Source organism: Brachyhypopomus gauderio, chromosome 1, assembly GCF_052324685.1.
Source record: "Brachyhypopomus gauderio isolate BG-103 chromosome 1, BGAUD_0.2, whole genome shotgun sequence".
Lineage (NCBI taxonomy): Eukaryota > Metazoa > Chordata > Actinopteri > Gymnotiformes > Hypopomidae > Brachyhypopomus > Brachyhypopomus gauderio.
The window spans coordinates 25,157,315-25,179,510 of NC_135211.1; the positions used below are offsets into that span (position 1 = coordinate 25,157,315).

Below are 22,196 nucleotides of genomic sequence, written 5' to 3' on the forward strand. Positions count from 1 at the left end.
TGTCCATTAACAAGTCTTTCAGAGCTTTGGCATCATAATGGAAAGATGAAAGCATAATTACATATTATGTGGAACGACATTAACATCCTCTTGCCCCGTGTAATTTTATCATTGTGACGTTACTACAGCCACCCGGTCTACTCTCGGGAGCTTGGCAGCGCGCGCTATATTTAGCTCTGCATCTCCCGGTGAATCAGGCTCCGAGAGAGCGGGTCGATGACGTCGAGGTCGATCAGGTGTGAATCACTGGCATCATCTTTTCGGGATAACCAAATGAAAATGGAAGAAACACCTGCGGTGAACGTGGGTGGTGGAGAATCAGGCAAGAAATGAAAAAGCTGCTGGAAATTTGATCATTTGAAAAATGACAAAATTCTACACCTAAAACTATTCAGTCAGAGAAATGTATGACAGTATTTTTTGTTTTAATTTACAGGCCTACTATAGCTGATTTACGTTATTTCATGTCAACACATGGTCACACGTTGTAGGTAGACATACTCAATTTCAATTTTGTCCAACCTATATAATGAATAAAAATCAACTTGGCAAACAATAAAATACAATTTATTGAGAATAATAAAAAATAAATTATCTGCTGACAGTATGCTAACAATGACTTCTGTTGTGCCGTGGGGTGTGATGAGGACGTACAATCTACTGCATTATAACGCATAACCAGAAAAACAAATCAGAAACAAATAAGGCTTTAAATCTAAATGGGCATTTACCATTAAATCTCAAAGATAAATTGATGTGCCCTATGTACTATGTCATACATGTATAAGAAATGGTGTATATGTTTAGCATATTAGTGTTAGAATCATGTCCTTTTAAACATCCACAATTCAACTTTGTTAAACAGTATCTTGAATCCAGGCAAAAGTGGATCACTTTTTCCATATCAAAGTCTAATTCTACACTTAGTTACTCAAAATTAGCACCATGTACTGTAATTTACTGTAGTCTGCCCTTTACAGTATGTGCCAATCAAGGGACTATAACAAATATATGGTTATTGGTTGTTGTTAGGGTAACAAAGGTATGCAATGTATTTACAAATATTCTCTCACTCACTTCATCTGCAGTGAGATTTACATCATACATCTTCGGCCATTCGCTAAATGTAAATATCAGAGCTGTCTAACACAGGCCCTTTGATGTTCTAATTAGCTGATAAAATGCACACAGCTGTGTGTAGCAGAGCATACAGTTCTGTTTGCAATCAGTTTTGGTCGCAACAAGTCTTGGGAAAGTGGGTGTGAAAACCTCAGGAGGGTTCCATTCATCTGAGACCTGAGTTGAGCATCATGGTTAATTCTAGTTTCCGGTGGGTTCCCATTATGGGTCATCATTGGTGCTTCCAGGACTGCCACTCCTGTGGGAGATGCTTATGCCTCTTCTTTCTGGCACTCTGCCCTCCAGCTCTGCAAATAAAGCAAGGCATCACTATTAGGCTTTCAGATCTTTTCAATATAACATGTCTTTCCTGGTAGGTGTGGCATCCATTTTCCATAATGTCAGAGGAGCGCAGCACAAATAATGTAAAACTGAACTCAGCACAGAAGAAAAACATAAACATACACTCTATTATAGGAGTTAAGGAACCAGGACGTTCATATTCAGGATTTTTTTTTTTATGTTCCCCAAGGTTTTGAAGTTAACCTACATTTGCTATATATTTTTTATCCTTCACAAGAATGGCCATCACCTGTTTTTTCTTAATTTGAATTAGGTTTAAGTATGCTATCCATCCGGGAGCTGTTTTTCATCAGTGACAGTCAACATCAAACAATTTGCTATTAATACAGAGCTAACAAGCACACTGAGTAGGACTCTCAGCAGTTTGTCAATCTCGCACTCATTGTACCTAACATCATGCCAGTGTGAAATATTGATTCATCTAAAATGATTTAAAAATCACTAGTCAGGATAGTCAGAGAATGGTAGTCTTAAAAAGCAATTTCAACATTTTCATCTTATTTCTTTCTAAAAGACATCTTTCATTACTATTACTGCATATAGATGGATCTCTTAGCACATTATTCATTAACATATGAAGCACAAGCGACATAAATTAACATAATAAAATACAAAAAGCAACATGTCAAAGAAAGTGACGTGAACCCTTAAAGGGGCAATTAGTAGCATTTTGGCTTTTTCTTTGAAAGTCTCGAATTACCAGTTATTGGTCAGATTGCTTAAGGAATTTTATTAAGGAAAGCTATTTCACATTTGCACCCATGATGTAAGAAAGAAGCAGCAGTTCTCAGATATGGCACTGAAGTGTACAATGCCTTAATTAAAGAGCATCATCAGCTTATGGCCCAAACTTCTTATAGTGTGTATATATTTACATGCTGAACAAAAATAGTAACTGGTTACAGTTCTCATATTGGAAGCTTGAATATTTTGGCCAAATGGCAACTAATGTTTCTTGTGTATTTCTAAATCAGATCTACAGAGGGGGTTACCCTTAAACACCCATCACTAACTGGTGGGACCCATAATATAAACAAAACAAACAAAATAATATAATGTAAAGATAATCTTGATTGCTTCATATTGTATTGTCTGTATTTGCTCTATTTTTTATTATTACCTAAAAAGCCATGGCACAAGGTAATAGAGAATATGTTGCTATTAGTCAGGCTTTCTTGTAAGTGCCAAATTCTTTCCACTTAGGTTCACAGCAAAGTCATACAAATGGCAAAAAAGTGAAGGAGGAAGAGTGAGAGAGGCAGGATGAGTGACGACGGCCTGAAATGTGTGATGGTGGCCCAATGCTCAGAGCTTCATTTTCATGTTTTAGTGACTGTGAGAGAATGTGCGAATAGGAAATATGGTGGTACAGAGGGACAAACGCAAGCAAAGTTGAAGACAGTTTTCTGGGCTGACTCTCTCTCTCTCTCTCATTAAGTGGAGGGAGAGAGAGAAATAAAAGAGACTGCACCCTTTCACTGCCCACTCATTTTATTTTTATTCTGTCTTTCTATGAGTCAATGCGACGCCCTTCTCACTCCCTCCCACTCGTTCACCCCCACACTCTCTCAATCCATCCATCCCGCCCTCCACTCACACATTTTCATAAGCTTTGACGTCAGAGAGGGGAGAGGAGGGGGGGCACCACTTTGCCTCCCCCACAGTGCTTCCTGTGGCCCCATCCACCCATACATCATTTTTCTCTCTCTCCCTCCCTCTGTCTCGTCCTCTCTCGCACTCTCCCCCACGGTGACAACCTATTACGAAGACGCTTGCATCTTAAAGGACTTTACAAAACTACAGCTCTATTGTGAGAACCCCACTGCCCCTCCTTTCTCATGTGCCAGAATGGATATAGGGTATTCCATAATTCCTGGAGACTTTTTTTTACATAAACCAGCTCTATTGATCCTATACTAAGTCAGTCAATAGCTTATTTGTTTTTCAATAAGCATTTTTCATCTCAAACTTGGTCCATATCTATAACTCCTAACATAGGGGGCCCTGTCTTTGTTTCCCCTCTGCCTTTGTTTCCTTTGTCTCCTCCAATCAGTACAATGATTGATCAGTTTACAGTGTCCAAATGAACCTACATTTTTTTGGAGTTACTGCCTACCATCCCTTTTTATTTTATTTGTGAACCAAGTTAGGCTAGTAAAACAGAATTCTAGTATTCACCTGAAGTCTGTCTCTTCTCTGACCCTAGGCTGACCTTGCCCACGTGGTCACGTGACACCATTCTAGCCAAACGCAGGCCCTCATCCATGAGTGTTTGTTGCATGAGCTGGCGACTCCAGTTGACAGGGCCAATGGTGTCCGTGAGGGGGCGGGGGGATGAGGAGGGGTGCAACTGTGGGCCTACATCTATCAAGACAGACACAGTTAGACAAACATGGCTGTCAACCCATCAGAGCAGGTCAGTGTTACATAATTACTTTTCACCACACTAAAGAGTGGTACTACATAGCGTGACAATAACTGCAATATTTACAGCAAACGCAACATATAATGCATGACACTGACATATGAGGGTGTGGTGTTACATACTGCCTTCTTTAATGATACAATAATGACATTTTTACTCCATTAAATCCAACACAACTCTAATGCTGTCTTCTTTTTCTGTACCTTGGCTTAAACTGTCCAGACTTTCTCCTGACAGGCTGTCGTCATCGGCTGACCTCAGGCTTCCGTGGGTTACTGCATCAGAGGCTTTAGTTCCACGTACAGGGTTAATGCTGTCTGAATCTGTGATCTAAACAGACGATGCTTGTCAGATGCCACTGTACCTATTGGCTGGCCTGCAAGACCACTTACGAGGGGTTAAATGTGAGGGGACAAATTGTTGCTAAATTTGTTAAATGAAAACTCTCTGTGTGTGTCCCAGTCAAGTATTTGTTGATAATTAGGTAGGTGAAGCTATAAACTGAATGGAATTTCCCATTTGCATGTAATGAGCCCTGTGTATTTTTGTCAAGTCCTATTGTAAAATATCAGAATTAACCAAGTAGCTTGTTCTGTCTTACCAATATTCTGAACCAGAGCTCTTCCGTTTATTTAATCGTTCATAGTTTATTTTACAAATTCTGTATCACTTGACGTACAATACAATTTATACTAACCTCAAGTTTGATTCTCTTTGAAGCAGTACTGTCAGTAGAAGCAATACAGTCCTCAGGGTTGGTCCTAACATGACAGGACAAGAAAACTAATGTTTTACAGCATTCAGATAAATGGCTCCTGAATCAAAAGGTCTTTGTTGATAAATGCCAAAGCAGACAAAGGTCTGTTCCATTGTACTGAATCCATATACACATTCACATATCCCGTTTATAAAATAAAATTACACTTCTGCTTCTTTATGCACTGTTTGAACTGAATTGTCCTGACCTGGTCTGTTTAAGCGTGGAGGTGTAGGCACATTCTCTTGCAACCTGCCGGGCCAGTGAGAAGAGCTCAACTCGTCTTAACAATAGCGCGTTGTCACGGATACAGAACTGAGCAGCTGCTTCATTGATGATCATCTAAGCAGGAAGACACAAGCAGGGCTATCAAGTCACAGCAGCTGAAGCTGTTTGTTGCTGTACCCACTGCATTTCTTCAGAAATACATTAACATAAAATTTGCTTTTGTAAGAGAACCTCCAAAACCTGAAACTGCCAGGGAGATTTCAAGTAGTTCTGGTTTATTTCTATTGGTCTGTTTGTTGAAACAAAATGTAATGGGCAGGTGTTATAAAAAATAAAAATGGACAATTTGTTTTGCATGACAGCAATGATATATACAGCTTATGCATTATGTATTAATATATTACAACATACAGCATTGAATCATTACATAAGAGCAACTGAATTTACTACAGAAGCTGGAGATGTTTTTAAAGCAGTTTTTTTCCCCCAACCTTGTTGAGTTTGTAAAAATGCTGTGAATGTACAACCAGACAACCCGTGTTCTTAACAAGACCAAGGTTTCCCTGCCCTATATACATCTACAACATCCCAGCTCTACTCTCATGGGTCCTATCACAGTGGCACCAAAACATATGAGCCATGAAACTGAAGCATGGGTGGCAGCTTCTCCACCTCTCATCCCCTTCTGCTTACCTCATGATGGGTGAGCTGTTTGCCCTCCCTCCTCTTGGAGTCGAAGCGTCCATAGATGAGGCTGTACTTGCGGATCTCTTCCTCTTTGCTCTTATCATGCGGCTCCAGGTTGAAGATATGTCCTACCGTCTTGGCCATCTTCTTGTTCAGCCGGAGCAGGGTCTTGACCTCACCCGGATCGGCCTGCGACATGGTCCGGAGCAGTCGTTCTACGCTCTCGCCCACTGCCCTCACCGTCTCTGCATCCAGATGGCCACCGGGCCAGGGGGAGGCTGTGGCGGATGAGGAGGAGGATGATGAGGAAGAGTTTGGTGGCGTTGAGGGCCCCAAGGGGCGGGAGTGAACCGTGAGCGGTAGGGGAGGACTGGGCTGGTCCTCATCAGTGGCGGGGCCCCCATCGAGATCTGGGCTGAGCCAGTGAGACTCCATGGGTGACAGTTTGTCCCTGTACAGGTGGTCGGGAGGAAGGGGAGAGGCCTGGGAGCAAGGGCTCCTGGGACTGCCATTGTCTCTCAGCGGTGTGAGGCAAGTGCCCTGCTCTTCTCTATCACAGGGAGACCCTGGCTGGCCATTGCTTAAAGACTTTCTCGATCCTAAACCAGTAGCTCCCCCTGCACTGCTGTCTATCTTAAAAAGCGGGATCCCACCAGGTGCCATGTTGGTGGCCAGAGGCTGGCTGAAGACCGTCGGGTTTGCTGCCCAGTCCCGTAGGGCCTTCTGTAGACGACGCACATGTAGGGGCTTTGTCGCCATGCCAACCAGGGCCATAATTTCCAGAAATTCCTCCTCGCCTGCCTCACACAGCTGCTGCACATCATCGCCGCCCTGCTGGATGAAGGTGTCGTAGTACATCAGCAGGTTGGCCCTCTGCAAAACTCGGTACAGCTGCAACTCGCCCAGCGTCCGTGGCAGTGACATCCTGCTGTGACTAGATGGGAGTGCGGGCCATAAGAACAGAGCATTAGCAGTGGCAAAAATAGCAGTAACAGATCAAATTGCAAAAACAAACAAAAAGTCAAGTAAATGCCATCCCAGCGATCTCACAAAGAAGTAGAGAGCATCATGCCAAAAAGTAAAAATAAGGATCAAGAGTCACACTGTAATATGATAATAATCATTATTGGCCACTTTTAACACTTTTATGCATAAAAATATTGGGGGGCATTTTCCAAGACCCAGAATAAGCATAAACCTTTACAAAACAGATTTCCAGTAGTGATTCACCACTGGCACTATAATCCAAGACAAGCCTTAATTCATCCATGTCTGATCTGGTTCTAATTTTTTATTCTAGTGTGGTTGAATAATTCCTGTGAAGATAAAGAGTAGCCTACTTTTCCCCATTGTGATATTGAATGTAGACTAATAGCGACTTTACGCTTAAATTTGTAATCTGTCGAATTATGTTTCCACTAGTTGTCGCTGGTTAAAACTAGGATTTATGGTTAGTATTAGGTTAGATCAGAAGGTAGGCTAACAACACGGTGCATAATAAAATTCAACGGTATAACAGCAGGTGAAGTTTAACTGATTGCCGAACAAAAATAAAACGTGCATTTTCTGGCTTGGACATTTTAAATATGAACTCCAGACTGCTGGTTACTCTACTTACCCCGTGGGACTCCTAAAACGAATTCAGGACAGGCAAACACGCTTTAATTTTGAGGCGGTTCCAACAGCCTAGTGCCCCTTTCGTAGATCCGCTAGCGTTATTCAGCTATTTGTTGAGGACTCTAAGAAAGCCCACTTTTTACGTGCTCGAATCCTAGGCTCTTCAGTAGGTTTGCCAGTGTTTACATAAACCCTTAAATTTCATTTCCGTTGTTTCTTTTTAAGAAAAAGCGAATGTTTCCAGCCTACAAATATGTTAATCGTACCTACTAAATCGTAGACTATGCGACTTAAACAGAGCCTATTTATAGAAAGCCACTTTAACGTAGACAGCGAAAAAGTCTTGTTTTCCAGCGTCCAAGTGCCTGCTTGCCTGGCTTTGCTGGCTGTTGCTGTATTGTTAATGACAGTCTTTTTGCTGGCTGTGTGGGCGCGAGAAATCTGTGGGCGGATTGCGGCACGCCATCTGACCGAAAAAGAGCTTTCCTCTCCCGGTTAAGGCGGCTCTGAATTGGGGGTGTGGATGGGGTTTCACTGCGTTGTTTTCTTTAAATTTCGATTCATTTCCGCCCATTTCATTTGCAAATATAGACTACAGTATAAACTAATAGTTTACTGGACTGAAATCAACAGACACCCTTTTATGCCTCAGCATAAACACAGTTTATTTATTAAATATAACGGTCAATCCGTCATACACGTTTTATCCTCCATGACAATCTGTATGTGTAAACTATTAAATATTACAGTAGTAATTAATGAGAGCTGCAGCGCGATCCCATAGAACGCTGAGGAACGCCTCTGTGGGAGGTAGGTAGTTGAGTTCTTTCCGACTGGTAAGATTCCATGTGTGACGCAGGTTTAACTGGTGGGATTCCCCCGATGATGCAAATCTGGTCTGAATACAATAGATAGCCTGTGTATGTGCAGAGCACGATACGGCGAAGAATGTTTGGCTTTTTTGACTGTCGCGTTTGCGCTTGGCTGGCAAAATAAAGTGATAGTTCTGCAGATAAAAGCAAGCTGCGAAAAGGTATAGCATTGAAAAGGTTGAATTTGCACAAAGGCTCCCCGCGTGTGGGCGCGAGAAATCGCCAATGTTCACCAATAGACAAAATACCCTACATAGCAGTTTTTCTAAATGTCTGTGTGACGACAGTTGATGTTCCTCACTGTGATTTTCTGAGGAATATCAGTTGACAACTACACTGCTGTGAAAAGTAGCTATATGACACCATTGTGACAGATTTTTATATGGCGTTAATTTTCACTGTAAATCGTATATTGGCTTCAAATAACACATTATTTGAATGAAGAAAATAAGATTTTCTGAAAATTAATTAGGCGAGTTAAATACAATTAGTCTATAGCTACAATAGCCCACCCTGTTGGAAAAGATACTGATCCCCCCAAGGAGTAACAGTCGTCATCTCTATTCTACTAATCTGGGCCTAATTTGCATAAACCTTGCATATTGTAAATGTTAAAGAAGAGAGAGAGAGAGAGTGTGTGTGTGTTCAGTGTGACCATTCAATATTGGTCTTTGTAGTGCATTGCTTTTGGGAAACATGACCCAGGCCTTTTGTAGTACTTAATGTAACAGCTCTTCTATAGACACATTGGTTCATTATTAAGATTACTGATAGGCTATTTACTCTAAACATATATATAAAGGTGCAAATAAATTTTACCACCAAAAAGTTGCAAAGGGTTTTTATGAAAGTGATTATTTATTATTTTTACTTTTTTTCTCATAAAATGCAGCTTAAATGAGATGAAAAACAGAACCAATTGATCATCCTCAAATTAAGTAGTTTATGCTCCGTAAGGGGCAACCACATAGAGGCAGACATGTTTAAAACATACTTAGTACAGAATCTCTGAAACATCCAGTCCACTAAGTGTCAGTATAAAAGCCTTTGTGAAGATGAATAATTGGAAACCTGCTTATTGCTCCTTTAACTGTTAAAACATCTGACTAATCTGTGTGCAATTCTAATGCCATTACTAAAGTAAACCAAATATTTTTAAGGAACTTTGATGTACCTTCATGTCTCCTGCTTGACATACAGTATACCCTTATCTGGGAAAGTATGGCTGGATCTGGTGTAGTGATGGAGATGACAGTAGTTCATTATGCCTTTATGTGACTTGAATCAGAGGCAAAACTGATAGAGGCAGAAGAAATAGCATGCTTAAATGCTGATGGTGCTAGTGGTGTTCATCAAAACTAGACCACCGTGGTTCCACCACACAAGATCCACAATATTTGAATATGTGAAATAACAGCAGCTCCTCTCTAATTTAGGATGATGGCCAGATGTATGTATACATGAGTATATCAAAATCAAACAATGAAACAAAAACTGCACACTTTGGCATGTTGCCAAATTGCCAATTATCTCTACTAGATATAGACTTTTCTGACCTCAGTTTCATGCCACTGATATTTTTAATGCATTTCTTTGCGATTGCAGTTCAGAGGCATTTATTTTGCAAATATAAATGCCTCTGAACTGCAATAGCAAAGAAATATATTTACAATTTTCACCACAATTGAAATTTGCATTCCACATTTACCCATCTATGCAGTGATAACTCTAGTGACCACTAGGGGGGCGCAGTGTACACATGCCCAGAGCAGTGGGCAGCCCTAGCCCAGTTAGCAAGGGAACCTCAGTCATGGCCTCAAGCCTGGGAATTGAACCCATGACCTTGTGGTCACAAGACCAGTTCCCTAATCACCAGACCATGACTGCCACAGAGGACAATTACTCCAACTAAGCTAATCTAAACCTCCAGTACTATATACACAACTTAGTTATTATTTTGTTTTCAACATACATATAATATGGGCAATGCATCTTTCATCCTTCATAAATATGCACCCATACTTTGCAAAAAAGCAATATCTTATTTTTTAACCTTGATAAAAAAAAAATTAAAGACTTATGTCTACATACACATTACATTTTTTGTAGGTGTGTCTAAGTTCTGTCTGTTTAAGTAAAACCATAGCTTAAAAGGTGTAACTTGTTTATCAGTATGCCAAGATCGTTACGGGGGTGCTTCTTACAAACATGATTTAAGATCCTGGACCGAGCCTCGATACTGTTTACAAGCTAAAGACTGCAAGGAATGGGTTAAATTTCAAAGCGGAAGCAACGGCGCAATCAGCTGCCCTCGGAAGTGAATAGTAATAAGAGAAACAACAAGGGCAACGACGGTAGATAGTTAGCTTCATGGTTAAGTATAAAGTTTGTTTGACTAAATGAGAAAATCTGCAGAAGAGGATTTCACAACATATTTGCAATACTGGTGTTTTAGAAGTGTGCTAATACGTGAGTTTCACGTCTCCAAATGACCGTGCAAAATGCTCTTGCTCCCTCTGAACGATAGCTGGCTTTATAATTAGACCTATAACATTAGCTAGCTGGCTAACAGGTAACCGAAAGCAGTACTGCTCCAAAACTGAGTGTTATTGCTCTGCAAATATTAACTGTCTGCTTGACCAATTATGAGTGTAGTTAGCTAAGCCTCTTCCTTCATATTTTGACCATTCAGGCGCATTTGTTCACGAACAGAGAGCTAGCTAGTTAGCTAGCTGTCTTTTAGTCTTAAAATGGTCCACCAATCATCCATCAGCGTTTTAAAAACGAGCTAGCCAGCATAGCTAACAGGTTATATAATGAGTCGGATGTTTTTCCTTTTTTTAATAACTGCTAAAGAAACACTTGGCAAGTTAGTTGAGCAATGTAGAACATCAGCTATAGTATTATAAACAGTTTTTCAAGTGTTGACTTTACAAATTCGTCTTCTTGGAACAGACAGTAAGCAACTTTTCTAACATTTCTTTACAGAAAAGATCTTGCAACACGTCGTCTTGACATGCATTGGCCCAATTGTAGCATAGCAAAGTCTAAACGGCAAACATTTATTAGTTTAACCATGCGCAAACGATTTAAAAAACAATATATATATATATATATATATATATATATATATATATATATATATATATATAGAGAGAGAGAGAGAGAGAGTTTCAGTAAACTTTATTGTCTGTACTGACAGCTATGTTTTCTCCTGTTCACAGGTTTCATGGCACAGCGTTTACAAACTCGGAGCAGTAATGGCCAGGATACATAATCACACTGGACACTGCACCAAATGTGTCACTGTGCTAACCTGAGCCTGACTCTTTTGTCCTCTTGAATGTTTGTGAAAGCGCCTTACAGGTAATGATGGAACCCTGAAGCTCCTCTTCCAGCAGAAAGGGAGTTAAATTTGGGATTTTTGAAAAGGGTGGACATCATGGCAGGACAGTGGGATCCAGTAGACATAAGCACTAGGATTTCTCCGGATGATGCATTAGTACATGACCAAATATATCAAGAGACTGGCTATGGAACTTTTTCCTCCTCCTCTCTGCTCAATTATTCAGAGGAAAATGAAAGTGGTACACAAGCTTCTCAGAAGGTGCTGGGCAGCCTTAACTCTGAACACCACAGGGCAGTTCAGCAGGAAGACTGTAGTTGCACAGAAGAAGGGGAGGATGGGGAGGGAGTAGAAGACAGTGGATATACAAGGACATATGGGAGGACGGATCCTTTGGATGCAGACGAGGATAGTCGCTTTAATGAAATTGATGAGGAGGAAGGAGAAGAGAGTTGCAGATATGGAGCTGAGAAGGAGGCAAAGTTTGACGGGGACTCTGGATCTCGAACCTTTGCATCAGGGAAGAAAGGAAAGTCCAGAAAAAGCGGTTCAAGCTCAGGACCAGGTGAACCATGTTCATCGTGGACGACTACATCCTTTTCCGACAAATCCTGCCTGTCCTCTGGGGCAAGCAGGCACAAGCCGGTTCGGCGCCGGAACCACCATAATCACAATCAGGGTCGCTTGCGGAGGCAAAATGGCTTCCAGCTGATTGTAGGATTTAGAGATTTCATAGCAGACTCTGTCAGTTCTTGGAGTATGTCTTGTATCCGTATGGTGGTGGATCTCATTGTGTCTTTGACCCACCACTGTGGGATTGCTGTGGAAACAGGAGCAGTTGCACTTTACATCTTTGGCTCCCACATGTTCTTCAAGATCACAGATATCCCTGGCATGAAACAGGATTTAAGACGATTAGTGGACTGGACTTGGTATTCGGGTGTGGCTTTCATGCTTTGGGTCAGCAAGGCCACAAACCTGGCTAAAAAAGCCCTTCTTTCCAGTTATGCCCTCCTAAGAGTAACAGTATGCTTGGGCACCCGGTTGATTAAGTGTGTCTTGGAAAGGGTGGGTGGAGAAAGAGGCAAGCGATGGTGGCTTGCCTTTCAGAATTGCTGGGCTTGGAAAAAAGGGGTCACACTTGTTGGAAGTATTAAAGAATGGTTCTGGAAACATGGCCCTACAGATGACGCGCCAAATCCAGAGTCCCCATACAAGGGGACAGATAGGTATCAGCCTGGACAAGAGCTTGAAAGACTGCTGGCGTTAGCACAGGTACACTTGTCCTAGTTGTTCCAGTAAAATATTTCCAGTTTGTTTTAACAATCTAGTTTAGGCAGTAGACTTGGTGGTGTTGCCTTACTGTAAATCATATATTGGCTTCAAATAACACATTATTTGAATGAAGAAAAGACGATTTTCTGGAAATGAACCCTAACCCTAGGCAACATCTGTGATCAGAAGGTTGACTCCCTTAATAACCATTTAAAAAATACAATATGTTTAATAAAATGCACTATTCTTGGCTGTATTATTAGTTTGTTTCAATCAAATGTAGGTACAAAAGGGGCCTATTGATTAACATTTTAAACATGTGACAAGGGAATGGGCCACACATTATTTGTATGAAGCACTGAGACTTGTAGTGAGAACTCTGGTCCAAAGTGTTCTGCAGTTTCTTTCTTGTGGTAATGTGTGTTATGACCCATTGTGTAATAATGAAAATGTGCAGTTTGACCTAGAGCCTGATTATCACAGCGGATATGATTATACACAGTGTACGTTGTACCTATTTATTTTCAAATGCAACCACAGAACCTAAGTAACTTGATGAGGGTGTTTTTTGTTCACCTTTTCAATGAATGCTATTTTAAATTAAGGCTTGTGTGTTTACAGATTCCTGAAGATGAGCTGGACCCGTTCAATGTCCTGGGAGTGAATACTCAAGCCACAGACTCTGAGCTGAAAAGGGCCTATAGACAGCTGGCTGTACAGGTAAACTAGTCCTGTACAGGTAAAGTAGTGCTGTACAGGTAAACTAGGTAAACCATAGCACATGCCTTGTGTGCATCATTCATTTTAATCATTGCCTTCCTGCAAGGTTTTTTTTTATATGAGTGATGAGATATTTTACACTCAGTTAAGCATCAGGACTCTTTAGAGCTAAACTAATGATGGTGCTGTGTTAGACATCAGTCAGGTTGTTTTTCTGCTTTTCAGGTCCACCCAGATAAGAACAAGCACCCACGCGCCGGTGAGGCTTTCAAAGTTCTCAGAGCTGCGTGGGACATCGTCAGTAACCCGGAGACGAGGCGGGAGTACGAACTGTGAGCGTGCTTGTCCAATTAGCACTCCGCCCATCCCTCAAGGAGCATTTGGTGTTTTGTTGTGGTCTCGAACCCATGGCCGTAACACCACACTTCTGTTTCCTCTTGCCACAACAGGAAGCGGATGGCAGCGACGGAGCTGTCCCGATCGATGAACGAATTCCTGGCAAAGCTTCAGGATGACCTAAAAGAGGCCATGAACACCATGATGTGCACCAAATGCGAGGGCAAGCACAAGTACGCACAGCGAGCATACGGCCTCCCCCATGTTGTGGGCAGTTCCTAATGTCAACAACAAACAATGCACTTTCATCCTATGAATATTTCATTGTTCTTTTAAAGGAGCACTTCACTAAGAGTTTTAGATTACAGACAGTGAAGTTATGCTAACGTAATGCTGATGTAATTAGTGTTACAGGAATTACACACAATCCAAGCCTCTCTGCACTTAGCCTATTGTTTGTATGTGCTGCATTCACAAATAAATTATTTGACAGGCCTCGAGGCCAATCCTGACTGATTAATGCAGAGCCTAGGTCATTCACACAATGTTTTTTTTTATTTTAATTATATAACTCTCTCTCAGCAGCTTTAATGTGTTTCGCCTGGTTTTCTTTATGGCCAGTCTTTATGCTTTTGGATAAAGTTTTGCTTGAAAGTAATTTTCCCTTCCCACTGTGCAGGCGCTTTGAGATGGATCGTGAGTCCCATGAGGCTCGTTTCTGTGGCGAGTGCAATAAACGACACAGTGCCGAGGAGGGTGACCTGTGGGCGGAGTCCAGCATGCTGGGATTACGGATAACCTACTTCGCGTTCATGGACGGCAAAGTCTATGACATTACTGGTATTTCCCATGTGCCCGACAGCTGCTCTGCTTTTCGACTTCTTGGTTAGGCTTTTTAGCCTGCTTCTGCCCTGAATTCAACTTGTTTATGTTAAAATACATTGACCTTTGGTTCTACACAGAGTGGGCAGGTTGCCAAAGGATTAGCATCTCTCCAGATACGCATCGTGTGCCCTACCACATCTCTTTTGGTTCCAAAAGTAACAGCAGCACCAATCGCCATAGGTAACAGCCCTTATATGTTTCTGTAATTTTTGTATACTCTTTTGTAAGCTCAACTTTTGTAGTTAAAATTGCAGCTTATTGTAAACACATCTGTGTTTACCTAGACATATTAGAAACCTGTGAATGTGTAGATTTTATATTTTTGCAGTATACTTGTTTCATATTGTTTTCATGACATGACATTGTTTCATTTTGAAGTATAGGTGTTTTGTAAGTTTATTGACTCATACTGTGCGCAAGGAATATAATTCTTAACGCAAAGTTGTACTGTTTGCCAACTAATTTTGTAATCTTGACTAGTGGCCAAATCTAAAAATGGTTAGGACATATTGCATTTTATTCCCATGCCAATTTAGTAAAGAGGTGTATAAAGTACACATAGATTTTTAAAGGTTTTAAGTTACTATGCTTTACTAACAGTTTTATGAATGCTTTCTTACGCATTTTTTTTTCTGTGGGAAAAATGTTTTTTGTCCTGGTCTTTGCAGTAATATTTTATACCTGGTACCTCCTTTTCTTTGTTACTATAATCGATCAGATTTTAATGAGATAGAAAATCTTGAATATTCAAATATTGTGATGCTCTTTGGGCTACCAAATACTAAGTGCTACAGTAAAGGCACTGCATCTATGAAAAGCTAACCTAACACTTCAACATATGCATTTCTCCTGCCAGCTTTGACTGTTTGCAATGTTCAAATGTCCTCAATATATATGAATATACATATTTAATACATATATAAATATGCACACAACCAGCAAATAATGGAAGTAGCTGGAAAAGGCAGGACAAAGACAACGTTGAGGCGCTAATCATGGTAGCACAGGAACAACCTCTCACTACATCAGTAGAGGCTGCGATCTACCACACCAGGCAGATCCCAGATGCAGGCTTTGCAGAGATGCCCCTGAGACCATCCAGCACATAACAGGAGAGTGCAAGATGTTAGCAGGCAGAGCATACGTGGAAAACCATAACCATAGTGGCTGATGTAATATACAGAAACATTTGTGCTGAGAATGGGCTGGAAGGTCAAAGTGGGACACTTACCCTGTTGGACTTCCAAATACAAACTTGTACAATGATAATAACTAATAAACCGGACATCGTCGTGATGAACAAACAGCAGAAAAGGGCTCTAGTCATAGCTGTGGTAATCCAATGAGATGGCAACATCTCACACACATGTATATGAGAGTGATGAAAGAAGAAGGAAAAAAAACTGAAGGTGTGCAATGGTCACAATTCATTAGCAGTGTATTACATCTGGATAACATTACTTTCTTACATGCTGCAAGTGTCAGATAAGTCAGCAGTGTGTTTTTATCAGAGAAATGTCATTATATCTGTAAAATAGCACCCAGTTGTATGTGTCAGTGTGCTGAGAGCTTTGCCTGAATATTTGATTCCCTATGTCTCCCAGATCCACCTCAGACCATCCAGGTGCAGGCTCACCGGCAGACCTGCAGGACCTCTTCAACCGCATCTTCCAGGGAGGAGCTTCCGCTGATGCCTGTGCCAATGGTGGCTTCTTCCCCTCAGGAACTCCTCCCCATCACCCCTCAGGAGCCAGTTCAGGGACTGGTGGGCTCTTTCCTGGGCCCCCTCCCCAGGCAGGCTTCTTTTCCCCCCCAGCGGGGCAGCGAGGAGAGCCCAGTGAATGTTGGGCCGAAGGAAAGCCACCCCGCCGGCGTAAGAAGGCCCGCAAGCCCTTTCAGCGCTGAGTAGCGCTGTGGCGCTTTACGGTGGGCAGCTGAAAGAAAGACCGTGGTGGACACCGCCACAGTTTGGCCTGAACTCGATGGACCTGTGCACGGGCATGAGGATGAAGGGGGTTCTCCTCAGAAGAACTCCTCAGTGCTGGTATGTCGATGCTTCTCTGTGCCAACAGGAACCTGTCCTTTTTTCTCTCTCTCTTTTCAAAGAGAAGATGGTTTGCAAAGAAAACAAAAGATACAAGTGTAGCCTTTTGTTGGATCATCTTGAAGGTTTTGAAGTCCTTTTTTCTGTTTGTGTCTGTAAAGACACAGCTTATCCATGATAGTCAATTAACAAGTTTATCATGTGAAAAGATATATATAGTCTTCTTTTTTCTCATGCACAATTCGGCGATGACATCTTTTAAAACATTTTTTAATATATAAATATACACATAAAAGTTTGCATTTTTTGCCATTCTGTGTAGATTTTTTCATCAGTGTTTTATGATTATCCTATTGACCATTAATACACCTCAGGGATGACCACAGTGCAGACAGTTTATCTGCAAGGGCAGAGAGAGAGATTGATGACCGCAAGAGACAGTTCAGAATCTTAAATATCTTTGGAATTCTAACAGAGTGCAATAATGATAGTCCCCTGCCTTCCTGAATATGGTCAGGAGGAATGCCACTCTGATATAACTCAACGTAAACCCACAGCAGTTCTGTTTGGTTTACACTTGGATTTTCTTTTTCCTTTTTTCTTTTCTTTTTTTAAGAGGCTTAGTCAGTGTTTGCATACACACAACAGATGTCATATGTGATGTGAATATAACTTTCGCCAATACACTGTTGTCTCTGTAGGACAACTGCTTATTAGATTAACTGAATGAACTCCACATTGATACTTTATTAAATTAAGCACTTTTAGGAAGAGACTTGATAATGGAGATGTTTGGAGATTCCACAAAAATGAAACAGCCTAAATGTTTTGTTGAGTTAAAGATCTAGCTAAGTAGCAGCTGATTCTGAAATACACTTCAGAGCCAGCCATCAATTTATTGTTTTTTTTTTATTACCATGTTTTAAAACTGTTTGAAAACATTTTAGCAAAATTAAAATGCCTGTTTTTCAAAAATATCATGGCATAATTAGCATTCTATGGTCACTATCTAAGAATCATGTCGAACACACTAGCAGTTGACTTGGTCTCTTGGCCTTAATAACGATGCTTCTTTTGGGAAACTATAGATTGGTGTTTTTGTTGATACATTGATTAGCTTTAAGTAACTAAGCAGTTCCACTGTTAACCAATAGTCCATAATACCTCTCTATGACAAGTTTATTTGGCCTCTGCATTGGTACTTTTTCTAAGAATGTGAAACATATCTATTTGGCAGACTAGCTATTATTCATTTTTTATTTGGAAGTTACGATTATGTCAGTACAGAAGAGATGTATCGGGCATGCAAACATGAGCTTATATTAATAATGAGTATGACTGAGTTTCTAGTGTAGAGGGAGAGATGTGCAATGCCCATTTTCTTTTTGTAATGTCCAAACAGTGGGTGAGAATGTCAGACCTGTTACAGAGAGACAGCCTTAACCCTCTGGATAAGAGTGACTAAGTTCTAAGACAAAATTTTGGATGTAAAATTTATTAAACCGGACTTTATATTTGCTTGAGTTCTATTGTATCCAACTGGATTACTTTAAGGAGTCTGGATAATTTTCTTGCTTGTTTTTTGGTTGGTTGTGATTAATTTTATCACTGATGAGATACTGAGTGTTTAAAGCATTTTACATTTGCTTTTTAAAATTTGATTACAAATGCATTGTTAAATTTCCAGTTGATTAAAAAAATTGGATGGCAGTAAAATCCTTCAGTTTACCTAAGAAAGTGACTAGCACTCAAGGGGGAAGACCACCCCATGCGAAGTGAATTTAATGTATATGCAAAAAATCTATATGACTGAAATCTCAGACAATCATAATGGTGCAGGACACTGATGGCAAAATTTGAAGGTATATCCACCATATTCCCCATAATAAAATGCTATTTTTTCTTTCTTTTTTCATATTAAACTTGTTTCCCATAACAATATGTATTAAGTTTCTTTTAATAAGTGCAATTTGCTGGATTATTTTAGTATTAAGCTATACAGTGCAACATTTGAATTTCTTATGATGTTTGAGATGGATGTCCGACACTTAAGACATACACTTAACTAATTTAACAAGTAATTATATTTATCTGTTACTTATATAACACATTTTATTTATAACACTATATTTCAGTGAAATCTCAGTGCTATATAGTAGCCTACCTTTCTTTTGTCCATGTTAAAACTGAAAAAGCTGAATTTCTACATTGTGAATTTTTGAAGTGTATCTGTATAATACATAAACAGATTATGAACTATTAGTTTAAAGGTTTAATTCCTTAGATTTGCTGACTTTCTACAACCCCTGGCAAAAAGTATGGAATCACCAGTCTGGGATGAGCACTCAGACATTTTATTCTGTAGAACAAACTGATCAAAAACGTGATACAATAAGGTGATTCCAAAGTGCAACTTGTTGACTTACAGAAACACTAAAAAATAACCTGCATTGTGGAAACAACATATATGTTACTTTTATTGAGCAAGCACGGGGAAAAATATGTAATAATGAAAAACAGATAAACAAAACATTCAAAATACATCACTAATATTTAGTTGCACCACCTTTGGCTTTTATAATGGCTTGCAGTCTCTGAGGCATGGACTTGATGAGTGATAAACAGTATTCATCAATTTGGTGCCAACTCTCTTTTATAACAGTTGCCAGATCAGCTTTGCAGGTCGGAGCCTTCTTGTGGACTAACAAGTTGCACTTTGGAGTGACCTTATTATTGTATCATTTTGAGTTTGTTCTAAAAAATTAAATGTCTGAATGAGTGCTCATTAGACTGGTGATTTCATACTTTTTGCCAGGGGTTGTAGAATTCTGAGTGAATGTACCATGGTAAATTTGTACAGTGTAGTTTGCTTACTAGACTAATGAAATCTTTTTTTTCCCCATCGCTGTTCACTGACCTAGGCTTGTCACAATGCCAATTTTAAATAATTTTTTTAATTTATTTTATTTTACTTCGACACCATGTGTAGTATCAGAATTCTCCATAATGAAACGATACCTTGGCATAAACCCCCACAAAATTTGTCTGAACGTAAAATGTTTTATTGAACACAGAAAGAAATGATACAATTACTATATAATCATTTGAATGCTTTAAAATGTATTCTTCTGAAATTACATTAGGGAGTTTCTTGTTTAAGGTGGTTAGGAGAGCTATGTGGTCTGTCAGTCTCATTATCCTTGGACTGCTCTGTGTAGTCTGGGTTTCTGTGCAGTCTGCCATATGTTGTATGTCTAACTAGCACAGATGCTGGTCTGACTGGAAGAAAATGAGTCCTGAATAAGAAAATTTGTGTAAAAGAAGAACATTCATAATTTGAAGTTAAATTGAATGCCCATCCAGTGCTCCACTTTGAACACTAATATTTTACCGTTTAAAATTAGTCTGCACCAAGTTTAACAATTAAGTAGACTACATGCTTGATAGTCTATTTATGATGCAAACATGAACAACATGAGCATCATAAACACATATGGCAAGAAGAGTGAATGGCTTCTCAAAAACACATTTTCATAGGTCCCCTATGATGGTCAGCCATTTCTTAATGATGCTGTAGTACTCTTTCAATACGTTGGTGCTTCTCCTCCCACAACTATTCACTGTGTCTCCTCCAGGCACCCACAGCAGGAACAGTTGACTCTCTGGCTGTCCAGTGAGCCAAGGGAGGCTGATAACCTAGGAAACACTCAAATGGTGTGATTCCTGTAACAATTGACTAGAGAGTTCTGTGCCATTTTGGTCCAGGGTAAGAATCGAGATCATTCAGTAGGACTGTGATTACAGAAAATTCTCAAAAACATACCTTCTTATTGTCCTTTCGATTGAGTGTGGTATCCTGTCAGCAGATTAATGGCTACCTCTGAATGTTAATTGAGGTCCTCTGAGATACAATGTCCTCAGGATCACCACAATTCCTAAAAACATATTGGAGGAAAGTCTCTGCCATTGGGAATGCAATGGGAAGAATGCAGAAAGGCAAACCTAACCCCTCATGAAAAACGGTCTACAACCATCAAAATAGTTCGATTCTGGGAGGTCAGTAACAAAGTCCACTGCTATGTGTGACCATGGGCATTCCGGAACAGGAAGAGGCATTAGTTTACCTGCTGGGAGTGACTTGGGTGTAGAGCAGGGTGAAACAAATGTATAAACATCTGCTTTAAGAGATTCCCACCAGTGCCATCTTAACAATAAATGTACGAGATTCACCAGGGTGTTCTGTGGTCAGTGGTCAAATGATTAGTAATGAGTCTGTCACAACAGATTACCAGAATACTGATTTTATCTGGAGTCTATTCTGGAGTCTATTTTGCCCTCTTCAGGTTGACTTCTTTCTATTTCATTGTCTATCTCCCCTTCAGATGGCAGACACCAACATGTGGTTAGGAAGATGTTCTCTAGGGGAGTGTAGTCCCGTTCCTCCATCTCCTCTGGAATCCTTGAAAGCGCATCAGCCTTTGTATTGCGGGTTCCTGAGTGATAGGATTAAAGCATGAAAAGCAGGGAATGCAGATATTCCAGATTCATGTAAAGGGTGATAATCCCCCTCTAGAATATCAGAATCAGAATACCTTTATTGTCATTATACCAAGTATAATGAAATTAAAGTGCTGTACTTGTGGTGTGACAGACAAGAATATAAAGAAAACTGTAATTTACATAAATTACAAAAACAAAAAAATTATACATTGCCCTTATAATATTGAATTTGTAAAATATTGCACAGTTCCATGTTACATTTCAAATTAGTTGAATTTAATATGACAGACCACTGTGGTCCACTTTGTCCCAGTAGGCTGTCTCGTCATCTCCGGAGATGAGTCCCAGAATGGTAGTATCATCTGCAAATTTGATTATGGTGTTGCTGGTGGAGGGTATATAGCAGGAGACTCAGCACACAGCCCTGAGGGGCGCCCATGCTGGGACTAAAGGGTGTAGAGGTGTAAGGTCTCACTCTAATCCTTTGTCTGCAACCCTCAGGAAGTCTCTGATTCATAGACAGGTGTGATAAGGCAGACCCAAGTCCAACAGCTTGCTCATCGGTCTGTGGGGGATGATGGCATTGAAGGCAGAGCTATAAACCACAAAAAGGAGCCGGGTTGTAAGTTCCTTGCTGCTCCAAGGGGTTGTATGAAGGGCAGTAACTACTGCATCCTCTGTAGACCTGCCAGCCCTGTATGCAAACTGAAGCGGGTCAAAGTTGGATGGAAGAAGTGAAAGAATGTGAATTCTAACCAGTTTCTAAAAGCACTTCATAACCACCGGGATTAGAGCAACTGACCGGTAGTCATTGATCTGCCTTTGGTATTGGGACTATAGTTGAGGATTTTAAGCAGGCTGGAATGACCGAAAGTAACCTGGTAAAGTTACCCGGTGATACCATCAGGACCTGCAGCTTTTTTTGGTTTGATGGACTTTAGTGTGTTCCTTACCATATCCTCCTCCATAGTGAGGGTAAAAACGGTGTTACTACTGACCATTGGGTGCGGTAAAACATTTTC

General features: G+C 40.4%; 2 protein-coding genes across 5 annotated transcripts; one reads left to right on the forward strand and one right to left on the reverse strand.

The window, feature by feature from the left end:
- Positions 1–518: 518 nt before the first annotated feature.
- On the reverse strand, positions 519–7,665 carry nab2 (NGFI-A binding protein 2 (EGR1 binding protein 2)). 2 transcript variants are annotated; one of them, XM_077004959.1, is made up of 7 exons: positions 7,198–7,663; positions 5,586–6,513; positions 4,873–5,006; positions 4,605–4,668; positions 4,111–4,237; positions 3,661–3,846; positions 531–1,427 (listed from the first exon to the last, which is right to left on the reverse strand). In XM_077004959.1, exons 2-7 carry the CDS (start codon positions 6,501–6,503, stop codon positions 1,342–1,344), a joined length of 1,515 nt encoding a protein of 504 aa, XP_076861074.1. In that variant the 5' UTR covers positions 6,504–6,513; positions 7,198–7,663; the 3' UTR covers positions 531–1,341. The 2 variants fall into 2 exon arrangements, with proteins under 2 accessions (XP_076861083.1, XP_076861074.1); XM_077004968.1 differs by lacking the exon at positions 3,661–3,846 and having other exon boundaries at positions 519–1,427; positions 7,198–7,665.
- A 2,714-nt stretch (positions 7,666–10,379) lies between these two features.
- dnajc14 (DnaJ (Hsp40) homolog, subfamily C, member 14) lies at positions 10,380–20,928 on the forward strand. Of its 3 annotated transcripts, none has more exons than XM_077004981.1 (8): positions 10,380–10,537; positions 11,293–12,689; positions 13,311–13,409; positions 13,635–13,741; positions 13,859–13,978; positions 14,425–14,585; positions 14,708–14,810; positions 16,235–20,928. In XM_077004981.1, the coding sequence occupies exons 2-8, from the start codon at positions 11,511–11,513 to the stop codon at positions 16,533–16,535; spliced, it is 2,070 nt and encodes a 689-aa protein (XP_076861096.1). In that variant the 5' UTR covers positions 10,380–10,537; positions 11,293–11,510; the 3' UTR covers positions 16,536–20,928. The 3 variants fall into 3 exon arrangements, with proteins under 3 accessions (XP_076861096.1, XP_076861105.1, XP_076861114.1); XM_077004990.1 differs by having other exon boundaries at positions 10,392–11,026; XM_077004999.1 differs by having other exon boundaries at positions 10,411–10,441.
- The last annotated feature ends 1,268 nt before the right edge of the window (positions 20,929–22,196 follow it).